General features: G+C 38.8%; 1 protein-coding gene across 40 annotated transcripts in view; it reads right to left on the reverse strand.

Moving 5' to 3' along the window:
• Nucleotides 1-891: 891 nt before the first annotated feature.
• RIMS2 (regulating synaptic membrane exocytosis 2) overlaps nt 892-23008 on the reverse strand; it is a 587006-nt gene continuing 564889 nt past the window's right edge. For all 40 annotated transcript variants that reach the window (XM_047727198.1, XM_047727199.1, XM_047727164.1 and 37 more), the window contains 5 exons: nt 10293-10434; nt 6500-6612; nt 6067-6168; nt 4236-4375; nt 892-3819 (listed from right to left, as the gene is read on the reverse strand). In XM_047727198.1, the coding sequence (XP_047583154.1) occupies nt 3601-3819; nt 4236-4375; nt 6067-6168; nt 6500-6612; nt 10293-10434 (716 nt within the window). In that variant the 3' untranslated portion in view covers nt 892-3600. The remainder of the gene's footprint in view (nt 3820-4235; nt 4376-6066; nt 6169-6499; nt 6613-10292; nt 10435-23008) is intronic.

Raw genomic sequence — 23008 nt, forward strand, 5'->3', positions numbered from 1 at the left:
TGTGGATTGTTTTTGAGGAGGTAGAAGGGCTTTTCAGGAGAGGGCATAGAAGAAAGGCAAGGGGGTGGTTATAACAGGAGTTAGAAGAATGGAATGGAATAATGAAAAGTAATCTGGGATAGGCATGGAGGACTGAGCTGAAATGGAGTCCTTAGATGGAAGAAATGGTGATTTCCAAGAACAGAGAGAGAACTAGGTTTGGATTTGTAATAACTAAGCTTCCTTTTAAATTTACAGCCAGGGAGGACTTCCATCAGAACTCTGCTGGGGCTTTTTCTTCCAGTTTGAGGAACTGCCTTAGGAGATGGAGAAACCTTCCCACCCGGAGCCACAGGAGAGAAGCTGGTCTCTGGACAGGTTGTTCCCTGTCATGTTAGCACAGGTGTCTCCCCAGCGGAGAAAGCGCCCCCCACCCCCACAAAGCTGAACTGACACAGTGGCGGAAAACCCACTGTCACTCCTGTCACCTTCACCCAGGAAATGGCAGCATCTGCGTGAGGTTCTCTAGGACTCTGCTCTCCGTGGAGGGGGGGACACTGACTCAGAAATCTCACTCAGTTCGCTCTGAGACTCTGTGAGCTGCTGAGTCACTTAACAGAAAGCATCTCAATCCAGAACACCAATCTGTCTCTACCCCACACAGAATAACCACCTTTTTGAAAAGCAGCAACTTCTACTGGTGTAGTTCGAGATCCTTTGGCACTCTGAAAACACGCTCTACCGAGGGCTGTTTGCTAAGACCAGCAGCTGCTTCTGTCATGGAGAAGTAAGAAAAGATGATTTTGTTGTATTGAAACAACGCGTGTGTTCGGGGAAAAGTGGCAGCAGGCTTGGGATGGGGAGAAGAGAAGTCAGAGAAAGCCATGCATACAACGTCTGTAAAGAAAATGTTTTATTTAAAGTGTTAAATACCATCACCAGAATGAATGTGATTTACATTAGTTGGTGTTCGTTACAGGACTAATCTGCCCTTTTTTTTTTTTCCCCCAACTGGAATTCCCTTTACTTTTAAAACATACTATGTACAGGGCAGCAATGGTCACTGGAGTAGTGCTATTTACACGACTAAACCACAAGTCGAGGTGCAGACATGTGAAAATTAAAAAAAAATACACCCACTTTTTAAATAAATACTGCATAATGACAAGTATGTACAAATATTCCATACAGTCATGTCCTTCTTATTAAAATTAGAAATAATTTTTATAGGAATATGCACAAAAAATTATGTGACTGCATCTTCATATCAGGAAAATGGTAAACGTTTATTCTAAGGGAGAGTATAGACACTACAGGTCTATTAAATTAATTGCTGCTGGTACACAAGTGTCTAAATTATTTCCATAGAGTTTTTATTCGTTCTTTTGACAACTTTACCTGGGGCCATCGTAGATCACACAAGGTCAAGACACAGTCTCAGTGTAATTCATATTGCACCACATAAAGAGAAGGCATTTTTAGTGATACTCATTTTAACTTTTGCACATATCAAGCATGATGGTTTTTAATGGTCAGCATGGAATTTAAAAAGGAAAAAAAAAAAAAAGAAAGAAGGAAGCAATTTTTGTGCATGGCCTTAAGTGGTATGTATGTGGATTTCAAAAGTTTCTGCAAGAAATTAAAATCAACCTGTAGGAATGTGTTATCAAAGTGTACATAAAGAAACAGAAAGTATGGGTGGCTTTATTATATTAACCAGTGATTTTTCCTCTCAAGAGGGGAACTTAAGAGAATCTTGACCTTGCAGCACTACCCAATGGTAATGACTGTCTATAAAACCAAAGGCAGGGGTTTGACCTTGAGGGACTTGGGGTGTAGACTTTTGGTGATGGCATCAAAGAACTATTAATAGGCAAACTGACTTTCTTTGAGTCACCTAAAAATTGGAGCTTTAAAATTATTTGTTGCATATTTATGTTTACTATATTTCTTTAGAAATATAATTTGTGAAAAATTGTATTTTACTACAGAAAAATGAATTAATAAACAGCCCTGTGTTTCAGGCTCCAAATTTTTAGCAGTGTTTTTCTATTCACGTAGTAAATGGAAATTGGCTAAAGAAATTGCTTTAATTAATTAAAAATTAAAAAACAAAACCTAAGACCTTCTAGAAATAATACTTTAACCCCTGTATGAATAATGCTGGTGCTAAAAACAAATTTATTAGACATTACAATGGGCACATGATTTTAGGGTTTTCCTGTAAACTGAACTTTGAAGGTGAAAAGAAAAGTACCATGCACTGTACAATAAATTGCAAAAGTTCAAATATCTTCTTTATCAAATACATGCTGACTTACTTGAATGTACTCCCAAGTCATGTTGCAAAATCCTTTTCAACATGCTTGAAATAAAGAAAGCTCTTAGTTTTTGGTGTTTTTTTTTTTCTCTTGAGAAATTCATAAATTCAGAAGCATCTACAGCTCTGAATCAAACATGGGGTATAAGGAGTATCAGGTCAAAAACTTGTAATCTTTTAGTATAATGTTCACTCTGGTAGGGAGAGAGAAAATGAAAGATTAAAAGAGAAGAGAGGAAAAGTGAGACAGAGAAGAGGAAGAAAGATGTGAACAATTTGCACATATTGAACTTTTTAAGATTTGTATATTTAACATGGAAATAAATTGAATATAGTATGCTAATTTGTCACATAAAGAGAATTTTAAGTATCTTCTAGAAAGTATTCTCATTTGTAATGTCTGCCAAAACACAGACTATGATTAAAGAATAAACATGGTGTGTCTTTGTACCACCCTGTTGCATTCTCTTCCCCCTTTAAAACCATGCAATAGTGAAATTTATTTTTAAAAATAATATAAATTGTTGAAAATGGCTGATTTTTATTCTTTTTTTTTTTTTTTTGCAAGTTGCAGCCCCAAGAAAATAATTTAAGTATTCAGCTAATCTGTGTCCATGCAAAAAAAGTTTCTTTAATTTCATTCAGTACAGTGGAGCCACAGAATTTTGTTTTTCAGAGTCCAACACATCATGGCATTAGGGAATGGCGTGCCTGCTGGAGCTCTGAAGTCGGCCATGGCTTACGCTGGACGGGCTGCTCCTGGTCCCTGTGCAGAGGAGGGCGGATGTCTGTCCCGGACCACTTCTTTGGTCTCCCGCTTTTCACCTGATGCTTCCGAGGACTTCACTCCTTGACTCGTAACATGGCTTCATGACTGTAGAGCTCCATCTCTGTGGCATAATAGGGCTTTGGGGTCAGAGAAATGAAGAAAAAGGAACGATAAAAATAGAAAGGTGCCATTGAAAAGGGCTTTTGTTGCATGAAACTGACTGATTCTTTGAGATTAATCCATGGCTTCAGATTGGACCCAAACTCAAGTGTTCTTGAACTCCAAGCCTGATAGTTCTTCATAACTCTGCTCTTTGACCTGAGGACCATCTTTAGGGCACAATGTGTGCAACTTCCTCTGAGAACACAGGATCGCTTTGTATCCCTAGAAACAGGCTCAGAAGACACAACATTAAGCATGCAGTGTTACCAGGGTTTGCGACCTGTGGGTTGTTTTTTTGTTTTTTTTTTTTTTTGTTTTTTGTTTTTTGTTTTTTGTAACGCTGGTTGCTATGACAACAGTTTTACAGCTGCTATGAACGAGAGTAAGAAGGTCCGGTTGAACTTTCCAGAGAGGATTGGGAAGCTCTTCTTGTCAGAGGGGCCAATGTTGGATCTACTAGGGAGGAAGGGGGGAAAAGTTTGAACCATCCAATCACCATATTGGATAGCTCCAGTTCATCTAAAAGTATCTGGGCCACTCCCATAAAGGATTTGTGATCCATGCGACCATAATCTCCCCAGACAATGATCTGTTGGCAAAAGAAAAAGGAGAGTGAGGTCAGCATCGTTATGCACATGGAAACTTGCAAAATAAAATACATTTGGTCAACATGCTATCATCAAACATCAAATTCCACAGTTGTGTTTTAATCGCTGGGATAGTGGTCTTGAACTGCTAGAATCCAAAGGCACATGAAGAAAAGTGTACTGGACTATTCACATCCTAAGGAGTCTGGGGAAACTGGAGTTTGTGTCTGATGGGGGCTGGCAACTCTCTAGCTCACTGGAAAGGAAACCACAGCGTCCACGGCTTGATAACATGGGTCACTGCATTGCCATTTCCCAAGAATTCCAGCTAAGAGCAATGGAAGGGAATGCGGTAAGACATGTGGGTCTAACGTCTGAGTCCATTTCCTATATAAGGGAGAAATCATTCAGTAAATACCTGTAAAACCTTCCCCTGGGGACTTTCTTCGAAAGATAATAGCTGTTGGTAAAGGGGTTCCAGTGTTTTTCTCGCCACCTTTGTTTTCTTTTTGGCTATGCAGACTCCATTATCCAACAGATACACCTTCACATATGGTGCTTGGAAAAGAACACACAGAGGGGAGGGTTAAGTGACGAGGCACCGTTACGGAACGCCCAACTTGCAGATGACATCTGCAACGGCCTAGTTTTAGGCCAAAAGAACTAGCAATCAAAAGTCAACCGTCTTTCCACATGATGTCAAAATCATTAGCTAAATACTAAGTCCCTATCAGCCACTGAAGAAGTTTAGGCAACTTTAACCCAGAGGCTATTCTGAGTTGATTACTACTTCGCCATCAAATGGTTTTATAGATTTAAACAATGCATTAAATAAGGTGAAACGCTTCCAGTCCCTAACAATGTTCAAGAGAGAAGTCTTAGTCAGACTTTCATTTGTCAGTACCTAAACCTAAGTAAACACGCTTGAGATGACATCTTTTCATAAATAAATTATAACATAAATAATATAATCTCTATAATAAATACTTACATAATATAATTATATAATATAAATAATAAATATAAATTTTTTCTAAATAACAGTCATTTACTAATCAAAAGGGTTTATTTGTTGATGGTGGCATGGGTACAAGGCAGGGGGCTTTGATGTAATACGTTCACATAAGCTGGGAAGAGGCAGCTAATTATGAATTGTTTGGCTTGAAATGTACTTGACTCTCCATAAAAGCATTTTCATGCATGTACAAATTACGGTATTCTTTATGGCACAGTGTGCTAACTAGCTCCAAGACCTTTGTAAATACAATCGACTTAACCACCCTCCAAGGTTGTACACATTATCATTTAGAATTTCTGCAAGGACAGGGAAGTTACAAAATTTAAAACTATTCTTCAGTTACTGGAGGTGCCGGGGTGAGAACCGAATTTCAGAATCCTCACTAATTGTTCCACATATCGGATCTCATGTTCTATACATCACTGTACAGTGGGCCTGTGTCATTTTCCATGGTTCCAGGCACCTTAGATTATGACATTACAGTAGGACATGTGTGACATCGTAATACAAAATGCTAATGACGCCTCTCTTTCCTTGCACATTACAGGAAGTAAAAGTCTAATTAGAATGTCCTAGATACAGGGGCGCCTGGGTGGCTCAGTGGGTTAAGCCGCTGCCTTCGGCTCAGGTCATGATCTCAGGGTCCTGGGATCGAGTCCCACATCGGGCTCTCTGCTCAGCAAGAAGCCTGCTTCCCTCTCTCTCTCTCTCTCTGCCTTCCTCTCCGTCTACTTGTTATCTCTGTCAAATAAATAAATAAAATCTTAAAAAAAAAAAAAAGAATGTCCTAGATACAAAAGCTTATGCTGCTTTGGAAACCTATATCTATCTTTATTCTATTTTTAAAAAAAATCTATCTTTATTCTAATGCAGAGCTCTAAGAATTCCCAAGGAGAATTTTGAAGCTCCAGATAAAGTAAAGCAGAACACAAAATACCAGCTAATTAAGAAAAAGAAATTCTTATGTACATGTTTATTTTGCAATGGTTTCTACTACATACATAACTACTTAAATTAGGTAACTTGAATTATTTAACTTAAACTATCCTTACCAGATCACCCTCCCTGCATACTCACTTAGGATAACTACACAAACTACTACAGGTAACAGACTCACTGATTAGTATCTTTAATGATTCAAAAACTAAGTTTTCAGCATCTAATCAAAAACAAAGCCTCTGAATTGAAAAGTGGGCATTGCAAATCATAGAAGAATCCCTTCTGTTCTTACCTGGCAGTGTCTTGGAACCTGGTTTTACAACAAGGCCACGAGCCCGAATGATTTCCACCTCCAACTGTCCCTTTTTGTCCATCATTCCTACCTGAATGTCACCTAAAGGTGCGTGAGGAAGAAACAGACAAGCCTTAGTGTACAAAGGCAGTAAGAAGCAGGTTTGTGGCCAAAGACCTTCGTTTTATACCACTTCCTCATTTCCCATATATTTTCATAAATTTAAATATATTTAAAATTCTATCAATGATCTCTTACTTTAACAAGCATATCAATTAACTTAGGGGAAAAAACTGGTTCAAATTCTTTTATTGGTACAATAAAAACACTTATTCCTGCGGACAATACTGTTAAAGATCCCATGAAACGAGAGAATGTAATTTTCAATATTCTAAAGGAGGAACAATGAAATCAGATGACAAAAAATTCTTACCCATGGCAGGTGTAGCCAGAGTCTGGCGCCCCACTAGCTGGGCAGGGCCAAGGCCATCCAGGAAATCGCTGAACTGGCTATCAGAGGCCAGGCGGACACCAGGGAAAATCAAACTAAAAGCAAAATAACACATGGGATTAAACCTTCAACCCGTTTACTCTCAGGCAGCTCGGGTTTCCCTCTTGCCCCTACGCGGGGGCAGGAGCAGTTGCCACCACGGTTTTGTCGCTTGTATTAATGGACCCCAATCACTGTGTTCCACCACCCGTGGCTCACCCTTTCTCATTCTCTAGCAGCCCATGTATGTCACCAGAAGCACCTGTCACGCCAGACTGCAGGCTGCTGTGTACCAGCCTTTCTCCTCCTTGTCTGGAGGGCCTGGCCTGTGATTTCTATCAGTAGCACTCGCTACCTACGGAGCCCTTACTCCACGAATAGGCATTCACGGATTTAATCCTCTTAGCTGCACTGGGAGATAGATTCTATCATCCTGTTTTACAAATGAAGAAACTCTTCTAGATCATTCCCATCAGTACACAAAACCTGCTGTTATTCTTCCACCCTAAACAACAACAACAACAACAACAAAACTTCTACCTTAAAAAAAAATCCCTTTCCTAACTCCCCTTCCTACTCTAGCTCCCACCCCATTTCTCTACTCAAAGCTCCTGGAAAGGGTTTACTCTATGGGCTGTCTTCGGTTTCTTTTTTCTTGTTCTCCCTTGAAACTCTGTATTCAGTTTTTCCTTGCTCTCTTGCTTGCTTGGTTTTTCTCCCCCCCACCAAGGTCACCAGAGGGCCACACGGGTAACCCAACTGTTCATACTCAGCGCTTGTCTGACTTAACACATTAGTATCAGCTGACACAATGGAGCCCTCCCTCTCCACTGAAACACTTCGTTCACTTTGGTTCCCAGACCCTCTGGTTCCCTGATTTTCCTCTTTGGCCACTCTACCTCAGTCTCCCTTACTGATTCTACCATTAAGCATTGAGAGCCCAATACTTTGACTTCTTATTTTTCCTGCACGCCCCAGTCTCCTTGGTAATCTGAAGCAGTTTCACGGTTTCAAAGGCTATCTACACTGACATGGCCTAGATTGCCATCTCCGGCTTGGACCACAGACCTGCTATTGTATTAGTATTAGATTTGCTTTGCCTACCTGTCTGCTTGGATTTCTAACAGGCAACTGATACTCAATTTGTCCCAAACTGACTCCCAACCTCGAAACAAACGAAAAGCCAAAGTCTGTTCCTCTCAAGGGATTCTCATCTTAAATGGCAACTTCATTCTTTCAACTGTCCAGCCCTGGGGTAGCCTTTCCTCTTTGTCAGGGACTGAACCTTGTCCTCCCACCAATGCATATGTTGAAACCTTAATCCCCAGTATGACCAGTACATGGACATAGGGCCTTTAAAGAGTTAATTATGGTTAAATGAGCTCGTAAGGGTGGGGCCCTACTCTAATCGAACCTAATCTGACGGTTTCCTTTTAAGAAGAACAAGAGATTTCAGGGGTTTGCTTGCACAGGAGAAACACCATGTGAGCACACACTGAGAGGAGGCCATCTGCAAGCCAAGGAGAGACGCCCCAGGAAAAACCAAGCCGTGTAACACCTTGATCTTGGACTTCTAGTCTCCAGAACTATGAGAAAATAAATTTCTGTTGTTTAAGCTACCCAATCTTCAGTATTTTGTTAGGGCAGCCCTAGCAAACGGATACAACCCCTTTCTCTCCTTACTCACATCAGATGTACCAATAAATCTTATAGGCTCTACTGTAAAAATGCATCTAGAATGTGACCTCGCATTATAATGCTATCACTGTGGTCCCAGCCTTTATCTTCTGTCTGCGGTATTACCGAACAGTCCTCTGGATGTTCCCTCTGTGGCCAAATTTACTTTCCACCCCCGCAGCAATCAGAACGGTCTGTTAAAATTCAAGTCAGGGAACATTAGGACTCTGCTCAAATCCTCCACTGGTTTCTCGTCACTCTCAGAGGAAAAGCAAACTCCTCACACTGTTATTACAAAGTCGATGCAAGCTGTCCACTCCTTGCCCCCCACGTTAATTTCTACTCGCGCCCTTTGTGCACAGTGTTACCTTCCCCACCGCTAATGGTGGGCAAACTGCTTCCTCCAGGTCTCAGAATGTGTTCGGGCTGGAATGTTCTTCCCTTGAATGTCCACATTCTTCAAATCTTTACCCAAATACATTTTTTTTCCCTGTCCCTACATGACACCCACCCCTGCCCTCTGTCATCTCTATTCCTTTCTTTTTCTCTTTAGCACTCACACTACCTAATCTACTATATATTTTATGAATTTTCCTTATATATATGTATTAACAACTTTTCTTATTTATTGTCCATCTTATCTATTAGACCATAAGTTTGGTGAGGGTAGGGTTTTTTGTTTGTTTGTTTCTATTTTGTTCACTGATATAACTCCAGCCCCTAGAACCATGTCTGGAATATTGTAAGCACTTAATAAATATTTGTTAAGCAAAATCAATTAAATGAATTAAAATGAAACTAAGAAAAGTTAAATAATTGCCCAAGTTTCTACAGTACCAAAAAACAGAGGAGAACTTAAGCCTATATGATTTTAATAAGCTGATCGTCTTAACCACTAACTGATTTTGGCCCCCTTGTATGACTTACATACCAACTCAGCACAGTGCTTAGAACACTGGAAGGTGTGAAAATATTTGTTGAATGAATACGCACATTCAACCCATTTCTCCCATAAGATATAAACATCTGGGGTACCAGGGGCCATAGCCGGGACATTTTTGTATCCCTAACAGCATCTACCATAGCATTCTGCAACGAGGAAAGCTCAGTGCACATTCATTTTTTAATTGCTTCTCTATCCCTTTTAAAACTTCCTTGATGAATGTCAAATCTGTTTCTTCCCCCAACCTAAATCCCCAAATACATAGTTAATCCAAGCATTTAAACTGGTATCCCACACAATCTTACTGATAAATGTATGGAAACCATACACCTCTCCCGTATTTATATAGTCATGCTAGACAAACGTTCCTCTTTGCCTCACATCTGGCCACATCTTTGTTGTCTAAATGTCTGATGCTTCCATGCTGACAACAGAGTGAGGTCAGTAAACCCCACTCTCCTCGATTATCCTCCTCTGTGCACCATCTATAGATCTGTGGTTGCTGATTATTGTCAATTTGTCGGTGACGGGGCTACATTATCTCGACAAATGCTCTGAAAATGCCTGGGCTACAGCTGATTCAAGGAAAAGCTACTGCTAAGTACATAAAGGAAGGGCTCACTACCTTCCTTTGTGGCATTATGTCTATCTGAACTGCCTGCTACTTCCAGGAATGAAGTATGTGTCAGGTATTCTAGAATTTTTAAGAATCCCTCTTAAGAGCCAAGATTAGAGCAATTAGCATTGTTCACGTGGTATGGCTGGAGAGCTTACTCTTTTCTGGGTGTCTCTATATTACTTGAAACCAGGCAAACTTTTACGTGCATGTATTGTGACAGTCACATTTCAGCGTCTTGCTGTTAAAGCAAAACACGTTATCCTCAAACCTATTTCCCTTGATAGAAAAAGCCAGCTAGGTCCCACTTCTCGGGGGTAGGCGAGCAAAAGTTCTCTTCAGAGCACATCAGCCAGTGGAAATGAAAATAGCGCTCTCGAGAGTGTGAGTTCGCTTCTGGGAAAGCACAGAGAGGAGAGAGAGAGAGAGAGAGAGAGAGAGGAAGGAGACGGTCCTGGTAAGGCACGGAGGAGACGCGCACCACGGCTGGCCTCACTCACTTTCCTTCTGAGCTATAGCTGTTCATGCTGCCGTCGGTCGATTCTCGGCTTGCCTGGCGAGTCATCCAGTTCCTCATCTCCACAGCCAGGCCTGTTTCTGTGCTCCGCTGGACAGTGCTCCGTAGCTTTTTACCTCCTGCTTCTGCACAGATGGAAAACAAGAGGCATGATAGCTTTTGTCATGACCATCTGGTAACGAAAAATACTCAGCCAACGTGGGGAAGGTCCTCAGATGGAAACAACTGCAGAAAGGCAAAGTGGTCTTATTCAGGAGACACACCGAAAAGGTATTTCCCACAATGTCTTGTTGTGTGGGATGAAAATATTCTTAAAAAATCTTCAAGAAGCACAAAGTACCATTGGTTTTGTTTTTTGTTTTTTTTTTCCATTTAAAGCAGTGTTCGAGTTGGTTACAAAAGGAACAAAAAGGTTCAAACTAAAGGAAAATAACATAAGCTTTGTTTTCACTGTAATATTTAAATATGTTAATTTATGCCTGTCTTTTTCTTTTTTCCTTTCTTCTGATCATAATGAAATGATTAGGCCTTGACTCTGTTTCCAAAGAACAAGTGATGAGTAAACCTCAATTCTAGCCTTAACTCTCACACAAAAACCTGATATTGGAGGGTGATCGATATTAGAAGACAAAGAAAGCCATACAAGGGAGAGAACCTGTCTGATATAGTTTTATATCTGTTGGTAACTTTCAGAGAGACTGTCAAAGGGAATGCAAAAAATAGGCAATGCCATGTGAGAAGAGCTTTCTAACTTGGGATCACGAGTAGTCATGTCCTTAAGGAGGATCAATAGCTTGAATATGAGATTTACTTAAGGGAGCCCATGAGAAGACCAAATGGGAAACTGAGTCAGAGACCACAGATGTGATGGAGTGTAAGAAGCACAAGTGATTTGGACAGGTCAGGGAGGAAGGAGCTTGACAGAGGGAGTGGGATTTTAGCTGGGTTTGAGAAATGGGTACACTGGGACCTGAGAGGCAAGAAGGTAAGTGTTTGGGGCCAAGGGAAGGGCCTAGACAAAGGCACGAAGGCAGGAAAAACCATGTGCTGCTGAAGGATGATGGAAGTAACCAGACGAAGAGTATTGGTGGGGGAGTGTCAGACAAGAACCTGAGCTGCCAACACAAAGGGCCTTGCATGTCAGAATGTGGAGCAGAGAGACTGCTGAAGCTGGAGGGATAGGGGACAGTCCAAACTATTTGTCTTAATTTACTTCTTGTCGGGCCTAAATATGTATCTACATTGACCATGCATACCATTAGCTTTTGGGGTTGTGGTAAGCTCTTTTAATGCCTGATACTAATAATTTCACTTTAGATCAATAAACATTTGCTGATATTGACCCTGACTTCTTGAAATTCCTCCAGCAACAACGTATAATATTTGCTCACCCTTTTGAAACACTGCTTTAAATTTCATCTATTTTCTACTTCCAATCTTCATGTCCATCGAAATGCTCTAAAGTTTACATCAAATATAAGTTATGACTGATCTACCGTTCAGTTCCATAATATGAGGCTGATATTTTAGGAAATTGATAGTAGACATGTTGTACTGATATGAACTGTAAGAGAATCTAAAGCATCTGTGATTGATGAGGTAAGGCTCTTCTTTACCAAGAAATATTAGTTATATTTAGTACATAATTAATACATGTAGTAAGTGTCAAAGGAATGATAAAAATTTAAAATGACCAATTTACAACCTTCAAGGGAATAAATGGTTCAGATAAGGCACATCCATGAATGTTAACAGCATTAGATGAAAGGATATGCACATGAGCACCCCCCCACCCCGAAAAAAAAAAAAAAAAAAACCCATTCCACAATTTAGTTTTGTTTGTTAAAGGTAAAAACAGACTTCAACTCTGGGAGACCAGCCAGCTATCACCATCTTAATCAAGTGATCAAACTTAGTAGCACTGATAGTGGGACAATCACAGGTACCTCCTGATAGAAAATACACAGTACCACTGATCAAGTCAGTCCAGACAAAAATATACAAACTGTTTCTAATTAGGTCTTTGGAACCAACTTCTAGTTTTCTAAAAACCAGAGGACCGAGTAAACGATAAATCTCTCTCACACACACATACACACACACAGTAAACAAACACAGAACATGGGGTTTTGTTCAAGAGAATTGGCTTAGTCTCTTTAAAAAGTTAATATCATGAAAACAAACAAATAAACTAACAAGGTAGGGGAATCGGTCCAGATTTTAAAATATCACAGAGACGTAACCATTAAATTCTATGAGTATACTTTGGCTTCTTTTTGGGGAAAAAACAAAACAAGAAACCCTAAAAGCAAAACACTCTAAAAGCAATTTTAGGACAAAGAAGGAAAATCTGAACATGGACTGGATATTAGGATAAGAAAATTGTTAATTTTCTTACGTAGAGAGTGGCATGTATTATAAAATATACCCTTATCATTAGAGATCCATGCTGAAGAACTTAGATCTGAAATGTTATAGTGTCTGCAACTTCCTTTCAAATAGTAGAGCAGAAAATACACAGAAAATATACAGAAAAAAGAGAAAACATTTTTAGAAAAAGGATGGGGATGAAGAGACGCTTGTACTCAAAAATTTAATATTCATGATTATTTCATGGTGCTCTCCCAACGGCCACATCCAAAAGTCATACAGTTCGGTTCCATTGTGCACCAGAATCATGGAAGGTACCAGGCTGCTGTGAGGAGCCTGCCCAAGGGCTAGGTCCTGGGCTCTCCATGTGGCTGTACTGTTCCATTCCCATGAAGAACGCCCATGCGGAAAATCACCTCCAAGTGAGCTGTACCACTGCAGGAGCTGAAAAATGTGAATTGAGGAGATCTCCAGGAGCCATAAGACCTTCAAAGGAAACGAGATTCCTAAAAGTGTCAGAACATAACATCTGACTCCACCACAGCAAGAATAATATGAAAACCTGCGGTTCCAGGGTGATGAGAACCAGCTACCATTTGTCAAAGAGTAACAATACAATGAACGTGTCATCCTTGGGTTTAGAGACCCCCTTTTACCTGCATTCTCTTCAGAACTCCAACAATCCCTGTTTACAGATACAGCGTCCATGGGCCCTGGCAGCTTATACAGAAAGTGACACAACTGAAGTTGATAGACAGTTCCCTGATCCAAATTCTCCGCTATTCGCTGACTTGTTGTCAGAATACAGCCAGTGGGTAGACCGTGCAGCGAGCTCTGTAACTGCACATGGAAGGCCCCGTGAGCAGTGGCCGGTGGCGTGGGAAGGGCAGGACCCCGGGAAAGGCTCAGGCCCTGGTGTCGGACTGTTTCTCTGTGAATCCCCACTTAACCAGAAACAGGCTGGGTGACACTGAACCCATTACTTAGTCCCTCGGTGACTCAGTTTTCTCAAAACTGTGAAATGGCAAAGACAGTAATGCCTACCTCATAGGATTTTTGGGAGGATGAGAAAAACACTATATTTCAAGTGATTAGGATAATGCCTGATACACAGAGAATCTTCAATTAAGGGTACTGTCCTTACTATTACTACCAGGTAGGGAATCAGAAAACATATTCCAGGCCAATCTCTACCCCTGACCAGCGGACTCTGTGGCCTCTCTGAGTTAAAGGCTGAGTCTCTGCTTCCTTGTTTATGAAAAAGTCAGGGAACGGGGGAGGGGGTGGTAACAAATGATCTCTGCTGTCTTTTAGCTACAACGTCTATGACTTTGTGTCATTAGCGTATGACCAAGATCATGATTAATGGCAGACACGGAGGAGATAAAGCTACTCATTGTCATCTGATGCAATCAGAGACCTGTAAGCAACATGCCACGTGGTTATAATAGGTCTTTATGTCTTTTAAATGTACTTTGATCTAATGCACACGCAGACTTTTTAAAAAAGTAAATGTATTTTTCAGTACTATAAACCCTTTTGCATGACATTCACAATAAAAGTAATTTTGTCTAAATACAATGGATCGTGGTGATTCATATTTAATGCTCCAAATGCTTTGTCATGTCACCCACCTTGAAAACTGGATTTGGAGAACAGTGGGTGTGGGCGTCTACATAAGGTAAGCGTAGTAGGCAGAATTCTAAGATGGCCCCATGGTTATGTTACCTTACGTGGCAAAAGGGATTTGACCAATGTAATTAAGGTTACTAATCGGTTGACCTAAAGATAGGGAGATTATCCAAGTGGGCCTGATAAAGCCACATGGGTCTTTTATTTTTTTTTAATTTTTTTAAAAGATTTTATTTATTTATTTGACACAGAGAGAGAGAGAGATCACAAGTAGGCAGAGAGGCAGGCAGAGAGAAGGGGGGAGGAAGCAGACTCCCCACTGAGCAGAGAGCCAGATGCAGGGCTCGATCCCAGGACCCTGAGATCATGACCTGAGCCGAAGGCAGCAGCTTAACCCACTGAGCCACCTAGGCGCCCCGACATGGGCCTTTTAAAGCCAGAATGCTTTCTCTGGCTAATTCTAGAAGGGTCACTGAGGGAGATCTGAAACCCACGAGAGATTCAGTGCACCTCTTCTGGTTGAAGATGGAGGGACCACGTGGAAAGGAATCGCGGACAGCCTCTGGCCACTGAGAGACGGCAAGTAACACGGGGACGCCAGGCATACAACTTCAAGGAACTGGAACCTGCCGACGACCTGAATGTCCTTGGAAGCAGTTTTCCCCCAGAGCTTCCAGACAAAAACTCAGCCCTGCCAACACCGGGTTTCCGCCACGTCATACACTCAGCAAAAAACCCAGCCACACCATACCATTCCAGACATGTGGCTTACAGAACTACAAACTAATAAATGAGTATTTTCATGCTGCTAAATTTGTGAAACTCGTTAAGCAGCAATAGATAATCTTTTAGATACATGTTCTTTTAAATGGCAAAATCTATAAAAATAATCTATGGGGACCATAGGAGTGACCCAAATGAAATTATTCTTAAGGACTCAATAGCCATGATTAAAAAATACATTATTTTCAAAAAGTTTTACATATATATACTACATACATATCCAAAAACATGTAAAATATATGTGCCTGAGTGAGAATCTACAGATGTTTAAAAATACTCAGTAGCAAACTATAGAACTAAGGCCCAGATTATGTTGTTGTAGAGCCCTTAAAATCACTCTGGTATTAGGTATTTTAAACCATAATGTATTTGGAGAAGGCGCCTGCAGGTAAAAATCAAGTTCCTGAATTGTCAAACATCACAGGCAGAAAGCAAAACACAGGAGGTGTCCTTGTTATTCTGCTCTGCTTACTCTGATGACTCATTTAACTTGGCACCTTCTGTATTCAAAGAAAGCCACTCGATTAAAATAAACAACCATAAACAACCGGTCAGTTTCCTCTCACAATATCTGAAAAACCCCTTGAGTGACCGGACAACGACAATCAAAAGGTCCTCAGACCTTTTCTGTTACCGGTTTGGAAACTTTCCTAAGTCCCAAGATGAAGCTCAAAATGAAATGCCAAACTTCATGGTATGGTGACTTCTTTCCAAATCTTGTACCCACAGAACCCATTCTTGCTTGCTCTCACTTGGATGGTCTCATCTCCTCTTTACAGGCAGACTTACTGACAAGTCAGGATTTTCAGGCTGGTAGATTCTGAAAACTATCTTTAATTTGTAGTTTTGGCCCCAGTTTATGTGCCTTGAATTAATAAGGCACTGAATTTGCATTTTATTGAAAATTTATCGAAAATTACCATTTTCCAGAGTGAGTATAATTTAGAGAAGCCATGTGCATTACACTGAAAGAATTTTAAAATGCATTAAAATGAGAATTTCTAAAATGACTGATTCATAGAATTTCAGATGCTACCTCAGGGATCCAACGTGCCTTTGTGCTCGATGTGTATTCCTTTATTGTAGCAATGAGCAAGTTGAGGTCCAGAAGTAGCTAGCCCCCCTTTAGTAGAAGACTTTCAAATGGAACTTTATTTCACCTCACTCCTCTCAATTCTTCAGACTTTCAAGTATAAGAAATGCTTTCAGCCCTTTATTCCACCTCAATGGTGGCCACTGTGGACATAACTTCCCATCTGTGGATTATGTATCAAGAGGGGATACTCCACGAGTTGAATGCTATAATTGCATATAAAAACTTGTGTACTTATGTTTCCCGGGGCTTCTTACTGTAATAAATACACTTACTAAATACTTATAATAAATATAATTCAAACCCCTGAAATTCTAAACAACATAGGGGCAAGCACCTGATAATTTCTTCTGAGTTAAACCAGGATCTGCATTAACAATTACAATAAAATAGAAATTAACAGAAGTTAGCAGTTGATCTCTAAAATTGTTTCAGAGTTTAACACAAATCCATTTGTTCCAACAGCTCTGTCAAAACTATTACGAAAGTTATGTAGTTAACAGCTACAGTACAGTGAACTATAAGCAGAAGTCACAATCATGATAGACATTAGGTCTGTTTGAATGTAGTCACCTGTCCCCCTACCTCTGAAGTTAGGCTTGCTCCATCAATGAAATGTGGGCAAAACTGGCCCCTGTAACTTCCAGGAGAAGCTTCCACAGGGGAAGTGTGAGTCACCATGTCCCCCCTCCTTTATGTAGAAGCAGTTAGCAACAGGTACCTCCACCAGCCTGGGGCCCGAGGACAGCCACAAGCATGACTCTTAATGCACATGCAGAAGGAGTGAGACAAGAATTCTTTGAGTTAAGCCACAAATAATTTAAGTCCTTTGTTATTACAGCTAAACCTAACCTATTCTGGCAGATCCACAGACAATTGCTGGAAGACACAATTCCATTCCCTTGTAACTAAGGGGTTCTAAATTTTTGACACGTTTTCCTTTTTCCAGTATCATTTAAATATTGACCACTTTGAATACAGCTCTGTTCATAAAATCGCGGCATTTGATGTCTTATTTTGTAACTGCTTTCGTTGCTTTTCTCATATTAGTATGCTTAAAGAAATTTTAACCATTGTTCTTAAACCTCACGTTCATGTTTTAAAAATATTAAAATAACTTTTAATAAGCTTTTAATTTTAGAATAGCTTTAGATTTACAGGAAGATTGTTATACAGTACAGAAAATTCCAGCGTACTCCACACCTCATTTTCCCTCTTATTAACATCTTACGTGGCTATAGTACATTTGTCACAGTTAATGAACAAATATTGATACACGACTGTTGACTAAAGTCTATGCTTTATTTATATTAACTTGTTTTTTAATCTGAAATGTTTTTTCTGATCCATGATGTCACATTACATTTTGTCATCATCATATCTCCTTAGACTTCCCTTGGAGACAGATTTTTTAAGTCTCTAATTCCTGACATTTGTTTACATTTATTACTCATTTTAGTCTACTCTTTGTATGTGAAATTAACATGCAGTATTATAATTTACATAGTATAAGTATACCCATTAATGAAAACACTAATTTGAATGAAAAAACAATATATAAGTTGAAAATACTCATCAAGAGAAAAATAGAAAAATGTCATGTTATAAATAATACTGAATGTATGAAAATAAATTATCAATACTAAATTAATTTATACTGTATGGTATAATGTAGAGTTTTTATTTTTAAAGATTTTATTTATTTATTTGACAGAGGGAGGCACAGAGAGAGAGGGAACACAAGCAGGGGGAGTGGGAGAGGGAGAAGCAGGCTTCCTGCCAAACAGGGAGCTTGACACTGGGCTCAATTCCACGACCCTGGGATCATGACCTGAGCTGAAGGCAGACACTTAATGACTGATACCCAGGTGCTCCAGGGACAGAGTTTTAAGCTTATTAAAATAAGTTCAATTATGTTTCAGATAAAATTTAGATTAAAATCACTATTCCCAATGTAATGATTCAGGCAAACATCAGCATTGGATGTTAAAAATCATTTGATGAGAGATTTTTGGGAAAAAGGATATTCACATGGTACTAAAGTATTACCTCAGAGGTTACTTAGTACTTAAAAAGGGAAAGATACATCTCCTCCATGAAGGACATTGGTAGTCACCTCTAAGCCAACTGACCAAACTTAGCATCCCTAAGAATGAGAGAACTTGACATTGTTGTTACTGATGGATGTATGAAGTTTACATCACCTGTACATTTAAACTGAAATTAACCACATTTCTAGACCTAATGTCCAGCTTACAGGAAACACAGGAAATAGACAAAACAGACAAATCCAGATTGTTAGATATCCTATAAGACAACTTTGTCTGGATTTTTTGAAAGTCAGTATCATGAAAAGAAAAGGTGAAAGTACTGTTTTAGATTATGTGTTACCAACCAAAAGTTATGAATGAGCCTTGACTAGATCGTGGATTGAGGAAAAAAAATATATAACAAAATTTTAGCCTTTGTAAGAAACAATTTTGGGATAACTAAAAAACTTGGGTATGAAGGAAATATTAGATAGGCAATTTTGTTAATTTTATGTCGTTTTTTAAATTAGGAGATGCATGCTGCAATTTAACTTACACTCAAATGTTCAGCAAGAATACATACTGTGTGTGTGTGTGAGAGAGAGAGAGAGAGAATCAGGGGAGAGACAGGAAAGATAAAGTCCACTAAAAATTGGTCAATCTCCATAGTGGATGCTCACTGTACTACTTTTTTTTTGTATGTTTAAAATAAAAGTTGGGGAAAATTCAATTATTAAATTCAAAACAAAGAAGGGAAAGAAAGAGCTCTTGTGTCTTGACTTACTACCATGTGGAGATAATTTCGATATAAAATCTACCTGCCTCTAGGCTTCATACGAGTGTTGTACAGTGGTTCTTATTATCACTTTCTGTTTGAGGAAACTACTTGAAGGTGAAACTTGAAACAAAACCCTAGCAATGTCAACGCCAATGCTTATTTCTCAAAGAGGCTGGCTTCCATCTTTAGTATTTGGGACACTAATTTCTGCTTCCAGTGTAATTAGTGACTTGAAACTTCATCTTGTGATCTCACTGCATGTCCATAAACTTCAATCATTTTATGAACATATTTAAGATTTTAGATCATTCATGCTTTCTTGTCTTATCATGAATGGGGAAATGTTAATTTTATTACTAAATTCTGACTTCAAGAATGAGATGGCAAAAAAGAAAGAGCCTCTTAACTATAGAGAACAAACTACTGGTAACCAGAGTGGAGGTAGGGGTGGGGGATGGTGATGGGGAAGAAAAAGTATACTTATGATGAGCACTGAGTAAGGTATAGAATTGTTGAATCATTATATGGTACACTTGGGACTAATATAACACTGTATGCTAACTATACTGGAAATAAAATGTAAAACTTTAAAAAATTACCATAAAGATGAAAAAATATAGGATAAAATTCAAACAAATGTGCCAGAAAGAGCTATTCCTTATTATATACATATGCATTTCTATCTCTCAGTAAGTTATTTTGGATTTAACCACACCAAAAAATGGAGATTGCATCAAATGATGCCATGGCAGTCAAACAGTTTTAACTACATGGTGAAAAACTATGGATTTGTTAGAGTGTGAGGTTAAAAAAGACCTTGATCCTTTTGCGTCTTGATCCTCGTCTGTAAAACAAAGGGGCTATTACAAGAACAGAAAACTGGAGACCAGTATCTCCCATGAAAACAGCGCAAAATCCTCAACAAAATATTAGCAAATCAAATCCAACAATGTATAAAAAGAGTTATACACCATGATGAAGTGGGATTTATCCCAGCTATGCAATGCTGGTTCAATATTCACAAATTAATTAGTGTGATGCATCACATCAATAAGCTAGAAAAGAAAAATCACATGGTCATATCAATAGATCCAGAAAAAGCATTTGACAAAATCCAACACCTATTCACGGTAAAAACTCAGTAAACTAGGAATAGAGGATAGCTTTCCCAACTTGATAAAAAAGATCTATTAAAAAACTTAAAGCCAACATTACATTTAATAGTGAGAAACTCAAGGCTTTCCTACCAAGATTCAATACAAAGCAAATATGTTCCTTCTCATAACTCCTTTCAACAGCTTACTGGAAATTCTAGCTAATGCACTAAAGCAAAAAAAGGCAATTAAATTATACAGATTGAGAAGGAAGAAATAAAACTTTTTTGCTCACAGGTGATATGAGTGCTTATGTAGAAAATAAAAAAAAAAAAACCAAAAACACAAAAACCCCAGGTATAAAAACTCCTGGAAATAATAAATGATTATAGCAAGGTTGTAGGATATAAGGTTAGTATACAAAACTCAATTTTTTCCCTATATACTAGCATTGAACAAATGGAATTTGAAATGAAACAAAAACAAAAATGAAAACAAAACCCAGAACAATATAATTTATATTAGCATACCCAGAAAATGAAAGAATATTAGGTATGAGAAAAACTGCAAAACTCTGATGAATGAAATCAAAGAATTAAATAAATGGAGAGATATTCCATGTTCATGAATGTGAAAGCTTAATATTGTTGAGACGTTAGTTCTCAACCTGATCTACAGATTCAATGCAAACCCAATCAAAATCCCAGAAATTATTTTGTAGATATTGACAAACTGATTCTAAACTTTATTAGGGAGAGGCAAAAGACCTAGGATAGTCAACACAAAATTGAAGGCAAAGAATAAAGTTGGAGGGCTGTCAGCTATGAACACTTGAAATTTGACACTATCGAATTTCAAGACTTACTTAAAGCTACAGTAATCAAGACAATATCGCATTGGTGAAAGGATAAATAGATCAACAAAATAGAACAGAGAGCCCAGAAATAGGCCCAGATAGTGATGAATAGAGACCTGACACTATAATCTATGTGAAACAGTTTTGAAAACTGTAAAATGCCATACAAATCCATCTCTGAAAAATGACTGCAGTCATGTGAAATTATCCAAAAATTGCAGGAAGAAACTTGCAGGAATAAATAAGTGGGGCCTTGACATTCAAAAGGGGAGAGAGAAAAAAGACTGCTGACCAAAAAGGCTTAAGGGGTTTCCTTCCCACACAAACCCATGGTTTTCAGATGATATCAAGGTGGATGTCGTTAAGTTGAGAGAAAAGAAGTGGGCAGGGCACAGAAGCTACAAACTAAAAGAACAGAATCTTCAGGCTAAAAAATCTTTGTCACATGAGGTGTTTGGCTGGAGTTACTCATACTTGAAACTGACTGGAAATAAACAGACTGTATGACTATTCAATTTTTGAAGGACTAAGCCCACTTAGAAAAGTCTGTTCAACTCTTAAGGTACCTACGGAATTTCCTAATATGCACTAGTAGAAACAGGCTATTAATACTATATAGTCTCCTCTTCAAAGCCAATCTTTGTGGCCAATGAAGAATAAAGGCAAAGACATATTTTCCAAAAAGTATGTTAGAACGAGGTTGCCAGGTGAGTCTGTCAGTCTTTGCAGTTCCTTCCAGGTGAGATTTAAGAATTCTTGTGGATAATTGTTTTGTGTTTCCTACTCTCCTTTTTTTTTTTTTTTTTTTTTTTTAAGATTTTCTTTATTTGAGAGAGGGAGAGAGAGAGAGCATGAGCTGAGGGGAGGGGCAGAGGGAGAGGGAGAAGCAGAATCCCCTCTGAGCTGAGATTCCCAGGACCCTGAGAGCATGACCTGAGCCAAAGGCAGATACTGGACTGGCCGAGCCATCCAGGCATTCCCTATTTTCTCCTTTCTAAATGAGAATTTTAATTTTCATTATCCTGTTGTTACTGTACCATTTAAATTGAGTCTATTGTAAACAAATAACTTATCTGTAGGTTTGCTGATCTATATATACCCCTAGTTTATATGGAGCTGAGTGTAAAATATATATATATATATATATATATATATATATATATATATATATATATATTTATGGCATGGAAATCCCCATCTGGATATGAGGAAGAGATTCAAACAGCCTAGATTTCAATTTGCATGCAGTAAAAGAATGACATTTTAAGGCTGTCTTTCTAGGGAGGGACTGACTATGTTCTCTATGCAAAATAAGAGTATGCATGGTTATTTGGGTAACGAAGTCTGTAGAAAAAGTTAAAATTAAGAGAACTATAGTCTTTATCCTAGCCTTCTTCCATAGATTTCCCCCCTTTCTTATTTGCTTATGTTCATCAAGCGAAGAGGAAAATAACCCAATAGCAAACTAGTATTTAAAAATATAAAAAATAGGTATTCAGGCTGAGTTTAATAGATTTTTCCACCAGTAATTATTTTATATTATTAAGTGGGTATTTGTTAATGCTTCTGGCTCACTAGTATTTGAATCCTTTTCCTATGTATGAGAAATAATAATCTTCAAATGTAGACACTAAAATTCTTGGGTATTACCAGCCGGTCTGGCAAACAGGGCATGGACAAATGGCTGAGGTTCTGCTGATTACACTACTGCCTCAAACTTTGATCTGAAACTCATGAAGCAAAGAAGATGGGACACCATAGGCTTCCATTCTAATGAATTCAATCTATAATTTCCAAGAATGGTCCTATAGCAGTAGGTACTGATTCAGAATCAAAGGTTGACAGTAGTGCAAACTGTGTTTTCTGTACCAAGCAGCAGTGGTAGTTGGGTAGGACTAATTCTGCAGTATGGTTTGGGACAACATTCCTAACCTCTAGCACAGGATCTCCAGTCTTCCTAAAGATTCTGTAACCCATCCAATATCCCTTAGCAAATATCTTTTCCACCTAAATTGCTAGACTTAGTTTCTTTTGATTACAACAAGGCACCCTAAATGAAACAT

The sequence above is a fragment of the Lutra lutra genome, chromosome 4, assembly GCF_902655055.1.
Source record: "Lutra lutra chromosome 4, mLutLut1.2, whole genome shotgun sequence".
Classification (NCBI taxonomy): Eukaryota; Metazoa; Chordata; class Mammalia; order Carnivora; family Mustelidae; genus Lutra; species Lutra lutra.